The sequence below is a fragment of the Lagopus muta genome, chromosome 13, assembly GCF_023343835.1.
Source record: "Lagopus muta isolate bLagMut1 chromosome 13, bLagMut1 primary, whole genome shotgun sequence".
NCBI lineage: Eukaryota > Metazoa > Chordata > Aves > Galliformes > Phasianidae > Lagopus > Lagopus muta.
This window is the reverse complement of record NC_064445.1, coordinates 12,102,788-12,112,328: the sequence shown is the minus strand read 5'-3', so window position 1 is coordinate 12,112,328 and position 9,541 is coordinate 12,102,788. Positions and strand designations below refer to the sequence as shown.

The 9,541-nt window shown below is 57.3% G+C and overlaps 1 protein-coding gene across 1 annotated transcript; it reads right to left on the bottom strand.

Moving 5' to 3' along the window:
• Nucleotides 1-2,175: 2,175 nt before the first annotated feature.
• LOC125699951 (G-protein coupled receptor 12-like) lies at nucleotides 2,176-4,222 on the bottom strand. Its single transcript, XM_048960027.1, has 2 exons — nucleotides 3,837-4,222; nucleotides 2,176-3,483 (listed from the first exon to the last, which is right to left on the bottom strand). The coding sequence occupies exon 2, from the start codon at nucleotides 3,479-3,481 to the stop codon at nucleotides 2,429-2,431; it is 1,053 nt and encodes a 350-aa protein (XP_048815984.1). The 5' UTR covers nucleotides 3,482-3,483; nucleotides 3,837-4,222; the 3' UTR covers nucleotides 2,176-2,428.
• Between the last annotated feature and the right edge of the window lie 5,319 nt (nucleotides 4,223-9,541).

Here is a 9,541-nt window from a genome sequence, read left to right as displayed (position 1 = left end):
TCCATTGGTGGGCTCAGAGCTGGAGTCTACTTGTTTGCATCCCTCAAAGGCGAGGGCAGAAGAGTTCTGGTGTGGGTCATCTCTACTGGAACCTGCTTTATCTCTGCAATGCTCAGCATTGCAAAAGTTCCCAATGGGGGTGGGAAAACTCCATTCTGGGGGTGGCAGGAACAGGAGAAGAGCAGTTGTTGGGTGATGCTGCAAAAACCAACGGCACTTTTAACAGAAATGGTACAAGTGGTAGAGATGGAGCTGTGAGCATGACCACCTCACCCCAAAAAAGAGCCGAGCACGAAAGAGAGGAGTTGCAAGGAAATCCCATGTGCATCAAACAGTTATTCCTCTTAATTTTAAGTAGTGTGATTAGTTGTTAACAATTATGTGAACACCTGATGCTGGTCAATACACGTCAATACAAATGATTATCAAGATCAACGCCCCTCCAGCCCCCCCACATCTGATGTTTCTACAAGAAAGAGGTACTTCTTCACCTACTGAGAACAGGAATGATTTCTTATTACGCAAAGTTCACAATGAATAAATTGGACCGAAACCTTAGGAACTTCTGCTGGCCACTGAAAGAACCTGGCCAAAAAGACCCAACCTGCTGGCTACTTCTCACCAATCTTCCATTGGAAAAGACCAATGTTCTGCTTGCTTCTGCTGCTGTCAATCCCAGCTAGGTCCCACAAAGCCCAAAAACAATGCGAGTCTAAGTGAGGCCCTGGCCATGCATCCTCCAGCAGAAGCTCTTTGCAAATATTTGCAGAGGTGCAGCGGCAGCATGAGGCAGGGACAGGGGTCTGGAGGACACACACTGACCTCTGCCAGCTGAAGCCTTTGTGCTCTGCAAAGCCCGTGGCAACTCCTCTGAAAAGCACAAGAATTACACCAGTGGCTTCTATGACCATCAGCATTTCTGGGGATTTGTGGCACTACTGGAGGGGCTTTGGCTCTGTGTTCAGTGCCAGCACGCTGAAAGCAGTGGCCAGTCCCCTGCTGCATTGCTTGCAGCTTTGTGCTCACCATCCCCTGTCACCACTGATGCGTGCAGGAAATCCAAGAAAATGCCATTTCTGTCACACCGAGGTGTACCCAGAGCCAGTAAGTCAGGGCTACGTTTCATTCAAAGTACAAAACAAGCGATGGGTCGCCCAGAGACACCAACACTGCCCTCTGGGTCCGGCTGTATAAAAACATCCCAAAAGTGTTCACGATGCTTCAAAAATGGCCGAACCTGACTGTGCCGGGAGGTGTGACACTGCAGGGACCCGGCTGCCGTCACAGCAACTGGGGGAGGGGACAATGAGCAGGGAAAGGTGTCCACATGTATAGATGACTTCGATATATCTCTATATAAATATATATATTCACTTCTCTGTGTACGCTGATTCAACGTTGTGCCGACTGCCCGTTGCCAGAGGTTTTGAAAAAAGGAAACGAAGAACGGAGATCGGCCACTTTCAAAAGGCAGCAAACGAGCTCAAGCGTCCGCAGCTTTCCCCACCCCGCACCCCCGCAGCTTTCGCGCACGCGGCCCTGAGAACGGAGCCCCACGCACAGCCCCGGGGCTCCGCACTCAGCGGAGCGGCGCGGATCCGTGGCGGCGGCGGAGCGGTGCGCCGTGCCCCCCCCCGGCCCGAAGCTGCCGAGGGACGCCCGGTCACGGCTCCGCGCCGCCGCCGCGCGATGCGGCATTGCGTGCGGGCACCGCAGCGCCGTCGGGAGCGGCCGGAGCTGTGCGGAGGCGGTGCGGGCCGCCCTGCGGGGTCTCAGACAGCCCGGATCCCATCGGGGTGCGATACTCCCCGTGTACGGGGAAAGGGCAGCCCCTCCCTGCAGCCCACCTTTTTTTGGGGCGGGGGCGGGGGAAGGAGTGGACGATTCCCCAGTCAGCACCCCTATGAAACGAACGGCCGTTCCCTAAAGTTCTTTTGTCCCACCCCGCCCAATCTGCCCCACTCCCCCGGCTCCCTGTGCTTCTCCGGAGTCGCCCCCGTTATTGCATAGCAGAGCATCACCTGACCGTGGGCCCCCGCCCCGAGACCCCGTACTCGGGGTCAGCCTCCCTTACACCGGGATGGGACAATCGCAGTGCCCGACCTCCCGTCCTTTCCTTCTCCCACTCCCCTCCCCCCCCCCCCCCCCCCCCTTTTTTTTTTTTTTTTTTTGGCGTTTTGTGTTTTTAAATAAAAAATAAAATGTGTACGAAAATAACATTTCTAAGGAAACCATCGGCATTCCTTTCTCTCTCTTTCTCCTCCCCCCAAGTCCCCCCACCCCCTTATTTTTTCTATTTTTTTCCCTATTTTCGCCTTTGCCCATTGGCTCTCCCGGGGCGGGGGGATCCTCCAGGTGGGAAACGCGGACGGCGGAGGGGAGAGGAGCGCGGGGAGGTGGACGAGGAAGAGGAGAGAGGAGGAGGCTCTCACACGTCGCTGGATGTCCGCGGGCGGGAGGAGAGCGCGGGGCCGCAACCGCAGCACGCCAACCAAAGCGACTTCTGGATGTCGGGGTTGCGGAAGGCGTAGATGATGGGGTTGATGAGGGAGTTGCAGGCGGCGGGCAGCGCCAGGGAGTACGTGTACACGGCGGGGTAGCTGGAGTCGGCCACCAGCGAGTAGATGGCGAAGGGGATCCAGCAGAGAGCGAAGGTGCCGAGGATGAGGGACAGCGTGGAGAGCCCTTTGCGGGTGGAGGTGGCCTGCGCCGTGGCGATGAACTGGTGCTGCACGGCGATCTGCTGCGCGTGCCGGAAGGCGATCTTGCAGATCTGCAGGTAGAGCTGCATCATGAGGGCGAAGAGCAGCAGGAAGGTGACGGCCAGCACGGCCGCGTTGTCCTTGGTGACGGGCCGCAGCACGCTGCAGGCGCTCTGGTCCCGCAGGCAATGCCAGCCCAGCGGAGGCAGCAGCCCCACGCCCAGGCACAGCAGCCACATCAGCAGCACCGCGCCGCACGTGAAGCCCAGCGTGCGCTCGCTGTGGTACGTCAGCGCGTTGTACAGCGACAGGTAGCGGTCCACCGTGATGGCCAGCAGGCTGCACACCGAAGCCGAGAAGGCGGCCAGCAGCAGCCCCGCCGCCCCCAGCTCCGCCGCCTCGCTGGGCGGCCGCAGCAGGTAGCGCACGGCGAAGTTGCCCACCAGCCCCAGTCCGGCCAGCAGGTCGGCCAGCGCCAGGCTGCCGATCAGCACGAAGCTGGGCGCCCGCAGGCTGGGCGTGTAGAACAGCACCGCCAGCACCAGCGCGTTCTCGCCGGCCACCGCCGTCCCCGTGGCGCACAGAGCGATGTCCCAAGGGCTGACCGCCGCCGCCGGGCCCCCGCCTCCCGGGGCCGCCGTGCCCGCGGGGCCCCCCCCCTCCTCCGCCGCCGCCGAGGGCCGGGCGCTGGGGGCCGAGGCGTTGCCGAGAGCCGGGAGCCGCTGCTGCTGGGACTGCGGCTGCCAGGGCTCTCCCATGGCGGCGGGGCCGTGCAGCATCGCTGGGGAGAGAGCGAGAGGGGAGCGCTGAGCCAGCGGTGCGGGACGGGGCGCAGAGCCGAACCCTTCCCCCTCCCCCTTCGCTGCAGCCCCTCGGCCCCGCACCCGCCGCCGCCCCGCAGCCCCCCCTGCGGCACGGCCACCTTCTGCCGCCCGTTCCGAGCACAGAACCGCCCCTGCCCCCCCCCCCCCGCTCCCCGCAGCCCTCGGGTCGTTATTTTCGGTCGCCCCCGCGGGGATGCGGCGTGGCAACGCCGGGTACGGCCGCCCCAACTTTTCCCTCTCCTCCCCGCACTGCCGCAGGGCGATGCCCGCTGCTCCCCCCTCCCCCCCCGCCCGCGCCCCCCGCCCGTACCTCTCTCCGTGCCCGGGGAGCGGCCGCTCGCCCCCGTTTTCAGGTTTTCCCCTCCCGGTGCCCGCAGCCCGCGGTGCTACGCCTCATTCCTCGGCGAACGTCGCCAATAGCGGCGGTGGCGGCTCGCTGGCATCCACCGGCACTTAATATTCCTGCCCCATTGGATCTGCTGATAAATCTCAACTCTGACGTCAAAGTCTTCACTTATATTCATGATCCAGCGCTGTGAATCAGAGCCGCTGTGCTCGGAATAACAACGAGGCCGGGCCGCTCCGCAGAGCACGCGGCGCGGGGGCTCCGCATCCGCCCCCCCCCGACCCCCTCCCCCGGCACAAGGTCGGGGCCGCCGCCGCCTTTTGTGCCGCCGGAGCTTTTGGGGGTGGGGGCTGAGCCGGCGCGGTGCGGTCCGTGCCCCCCCGCAGGGACAGAAATCCCAAAGGCACCGCGGTTGTTCCGGCTCCGTCATTCACAAAGGGATGCGGATCTCTCGAACGCGGACTCCGCTCTCCCGCATGCGGGGGAGTCTCGGAGGCCTCTGCCCCCCAGCCAAGCACTCCGTGCCGGTTTCGTAAAGCCCCCGGCCCGCAAACTCAGCTGCAGACCGGACCGGATCCGCGGGGTGCGGGGCGAGGCCGGGGCTGGGGGACTCCGCGGGGAGCACGCGGTGCGGGTCTGGCAGTGGGGAGGGCCAGGTGGGGGGCCTCGAGCAGCCCCGCAGCAGGCAGGAATCTCACCCCAAACCCCGCAGCGCTCGGACGCGGCCTCCAGGTCCCTCTGTCAGCTCCTCCTGCGCTCTCACCTGCAGAGATCACCCCGTGCAGGTGGGTCTCTGGGCAGGCACCAGCCCCGCGGTGTCCTTCGGGTCCTGAGCCAGCCCGAAGCTTCCCTGGGGGCACATCACGTGCGTGGTTCTACTTGGGGACACAGCCTGTGTGCGGCCCTATCCGGGGACACCCCGCATGCACGGTGTCACATCCCACACGCGGTCCTGCTTAGGAGCGCATCACATGTGCACTCCTACCTGGGGACGCAGCCCTTGTGGCCCTACATGGGGATGCATCGCATACATGGTCCTGTGTGGGGACACATCCTGTGCTTACATATATGGTCCTATCTGGGGACGCCAGCTGTGCTCCCAAGGGAGGATGCAGCCGCCCCAGCCATAGGAGGGCACGATCCATCTGATGGCACCTCTGGGATCCCAGCCATGCAGCCTTTGTGTCCCACGGGCGTTTGCTGTCCTCCGCAGCAGATGAGTTCCCATTGGCAGCGCTGCAGAAAGCTCCTCACCCTATAGTGCTGTCAGTCCGAGGAGATGGGAAAACCCCTCTGCCTTTGGGATGGTGCTTGGTGGCCACCTGCAGCCCCCAGAGCGCTCTGCCTGTGGTACCTGCACAGGGACAGCCATGCACAAGGGGCAAAACTGTTTTCCTAGGAAAAAAAGGCTTTTGCACGATTTTCCTCCTCCTCTTGTTTTGTGCCATCCCATCAGCAACTGCTGCAACTTCACCATGGTGCACCAAGTGATAGGGAGCTCTGGGGCCGTGCAGGGAGAGAGGCAAACCATTAAGGAAATTAATAGTGATAACTGATGATTAGCACCAACCCAATGAGCGCACGCAGCACAGCAGTGAGGGAGGATTTCTGAGTTTTTAAGGGGTCTCCTATGAGCAGAAGGGCTCTGCTCACCAATGAAGGATGCGGGGATCCCAACCAAATGTGGACCCCCCCAAACCCTGTGGTATTCTTTTGGGGCCAGGCTATAATTAGCAGCAGTTCTCCAGGAGCTGTCGCTCACCGTCATACTGCGTTTTCTTTTCTTAGGAATATGACTAACCTGTGAATGATTAAACGCGCTTGGGGAAAGGTGGGGGGGGGGGGGGGGGAGTGAATACGAAGAGAAAAGAAAGCTTTCAGGATGCTCTGTGCAGCCTCAGAGAGCAGGAGGAGCTCAGGCACCCACAGCGCTGCCTATGAGGATGCTCAGAGCAGGCGCTGGGGGCACTGGGCACTGCTGGACCTCCCCTGGGGCAGCGTTCCTTTGAGCACAGCGGGGTCCTTCAGGCCCACCCCTCCTCCCTCTGGCTCCCAGAGCCGCCTCACTCTAACTGCTGCCCTTTAAGGGGAACACGTGGCTGCTGGGAGCCCAAAGTTGGATCCTGCTGCTGGAGATGGACTATTTCAAGGAGCTTTGATGCTTTGTTGGAAGTATTTTTAGTCGGGAAAAAAAAAAGGTAGTGCAGTTCACAGCTCTTGCAGGAATTCTCCTGTCCCCTGTTCAGCTGCTCGGAGCACGGTTTGGGCTGCAGAGATACAGCACCCAGCAAGGCGCTGCCCAGGTCCAGCACCTGGCCACATCCAGTCGGGGGCAAATAGGAATTCCCCAAGCTGAGAGTGATGTGGAGCTCTGCTTCCTGCTGTGTATGGAAACAAAACACTCAAAGAGTCTAAATTACATTTATATTCCCTTTCATTCCATCCATGACAAGCCGTCCATCCCCGGAGGTGTCCAAGAAATGTGGATATGTGGCACTGAGAGACATGGCTGGTGGGCACATGGGCAGGGCTCGGCAGTTGGACTTAATGACCTAAGAGGTCATTTCCAACCTTAACAGCTCTATGAACCCCACACACCCACAGTGTAGGGATGGGGTTTCTGCTCTGCTCCCGCTGCTTGCTTCTCGCAAGCCCTTCACTCCCTCCTGCTCCACACACACTCCATGGTCAGGGTGGGACCCTGTGAATTGGTGTCACTGTGTGCCCCAGTGCCAGCAGGGGTCGGAGCTTCTTCTGCTGTGAACTGGAGAGACCACAAAGAAGTTTGAAGGACTAAGCTGGATTTTTTCCAAACTTGTACTCTTTTTTTGCTTGGAGAAATATTGTGACTCAAAATCTGAAATGAGCAGTTCAACATCAAAAAGAGAAGGGGAGTGCGGAGTGTTGCCAAGAATAACACCACCCTGCCACCCCCATAGCTCTGCTGAGGAGGTGGTGAGGAGGAGCTGAGGGTTCACTGGTGCGAAGCTGTAAGCAATGGGGCCTGGAGGAGCAGGGTAGCAGAGCAGCATTTGAGCAATGGCACATTTCACCTTGGGATTTTAATTCCAAGAGCACAGCTCTGTGCTGAGCTGCTCTGACACAGCTGTTTCCTGGTGCAGAACTTCCAGAGGTGGCTTTCCTGTGCATCCCATCCCATCCCATCCCATCCCATCCCATCCCATCCCATGTTCCCAGGCTGCAGGATGCTCAGCACGACGCAGCCCCTGCTCTCTGCTTTCCAGAGCTGCTGGCTCTGCTGCCTTGTTGCAGTACATGCAGGCTGCTTTATGCTGAAGGAAACAAACGCACTAATAGTGTAGTAATTAGGACACTTAATTACTGATAAAGTTACTCAGCTCCTACTGAAGACTGCTTGCTACTTGCCTTTGTGTCAGAGAGAAGCAATATCTCCAGCCATGACCTTGCTCTCATCCTGGCCACGCTCCGGTGCTCAGGAGCACCACGAGGTCTGCGCTGGCTGCAGGCTGAAGTCCAGGAGCTCCTCCTTCCCCTGCAGGCCCTGAAGCCTTGGGAATCCCTAAGGAACACCAGCAGGGACTGAGCTCATACACAAATCTTGGTGCAATCCATGCCCCTGCTGCCTACAGCTGGATTCACGTGGAGAGGACACTTCTCAGTAGTGTGGCATCAACAGACTCTGCCCTCAATTAATTTGGGCCAATGTATCTGGAGTAATACCTGTTGGGATCTGATATTTTAAGGCTTTGACTAATCTTGGTACAGGCAAAAGGAGACATCAGCCAAGTGGGACCTACAGTGCAGTCTGTCCCTGCACCAGCACTGAGGTGACACCAACCACCAGCACAGCATGGGGCACCCAGGAGCTCTATCGCCTCACTGGGGTGCACAGATGGCTTCCTGTAATGCAGAAAGAATTGCATTTGTGTGCCAGGGCAAGCAGGCACTGCTTGCGGGCTGCTGCCTGTTTGTGCAGGAGCTGAATGGTTGGTGCTGGAAGATAAACCTACTGCTGCTACAAACCCAACTCACACAGCTGCTGGCAGTGCAATGCTCACCTGAGACTGGGGCCGTTTGCATCTGCTTTGACACAAGAGCAGTTCCACGTGTGACAGACCTCAAGCACATCCCCTCCAAACACACAAAGACAACTTGGTTAAAGCCAACAGCCAGATGGCAGAAAGGACGGAATTGTCTCCCTCTGCGAAGCGCGTTCTTCTTTTCTTCAGAAGAAAAATAGAGGACTTAAGGGTTATTCCCTCCAACACTGCTTCACTGTTAATGTTTTGTACTCTGATTTATCACTTGTAGGCATCTGACCTCCTTTTGGGCCGGACTCTGAGCCAACTGATCGAGTTGTACACATCCCTGTTCGTTGCAGAGGAGTCAGAGGGATGGCTTTTAAAGGTCCCTTTCAACCCAAACAATTCTATGATTCGGCCTCTGCTTTCAGGACAGGCAATGCAGGCTGGCTGCAGCGAGGCCTGATGGCACCGGGGGGAGGGATGCAGGAAGGTTAATGAGTGCAACAACAGCAAATGCTAGCAGGACTCTACATACTGCAAATTAATTACGTTTCAGGGGATTGTTTCCTTTTGATGAATGCTGAGGACTACAATGGGAAGGTTTTATTTGTCTCGGGGCTTTTGTTAGTCTATTTTCTTTCTTGTACCAATCAAATACGATTTGTTTTAAACATATCCTAAACAGAGCTGGCATGGTGACTTCAAAAGCTCCTGCCGGTAACTCGAACATGCCAAGCACAAGCACCAATACACAGACAGTCTCTGCTCCTGAAGTCTTTAAGGGCAGAACCTCTCCCCAAGCACACAGCTGGATATGCTGACCTGGAAGCAGCAAAGCCAGGCACAATTTGTTCTGCTGCTGCTTATCAGTGGTGGCAACAGGCATGGGATGGTTCTGCCTGCACTCCAAGGCGATGTTCTGGGGGAGGCCTGCAGCCAGAGGACAAACCTAACTATTCATCAGTGATGGGCAAGAACCAGCGCTCCAATATCAATCCTGCCTTTACTGCTCAGAGCTAAACTCACATCACTCTCAGGTTTGGGCTGGCTATCCTCAAATAAAACCAGTTCTGGGCAAAGCTTTCTCAAGTCACTGGAAATCAAGCTCACATTCACAAGAGTAAAAAAAATAGCCCTGTTTATTTATTTCTAATGTGTGACCCAGCAGGACAAGGACCAGACAGAATCCTGAAGTGTGCTTTTGCTGAGCAGTGTCACTTTCAAATCTCACCTGCCTCTACTGAACTCTCAGTGCCACAAATTCCCACTCAAAGCAGCAACCTTTAATCAAGTTTTCCCCACGTAGAAGTGAATGACACAGAAAGACCTGTCCTGCGATGAACCGGAGCAGCTCTGAGCATGCAGTACTATTTTTGCTTTGAAAATGTCTCTGCTGCAAATACTATCTGACTGATCTGGAACAAAGTCTTATGGAGTCCAATAGCAAGGGATGGAAGACGGAGAAGGAAAAGGGAAATCAGAGGGAAAGGCAACGGCAGAGTTACTACAGGTGATGAAAAACACAGTAGGAAATAGCAGCAGGATGGCGGCTCTGGGTAACCTCTCTTTGGTTTACCAGCACAGCAGTTGTAACCTAAAACGCTGAATTATTCCTTTCTCTTACTTGAAACTGCTTCCACAGAGGTTTCATGCATGAAAACA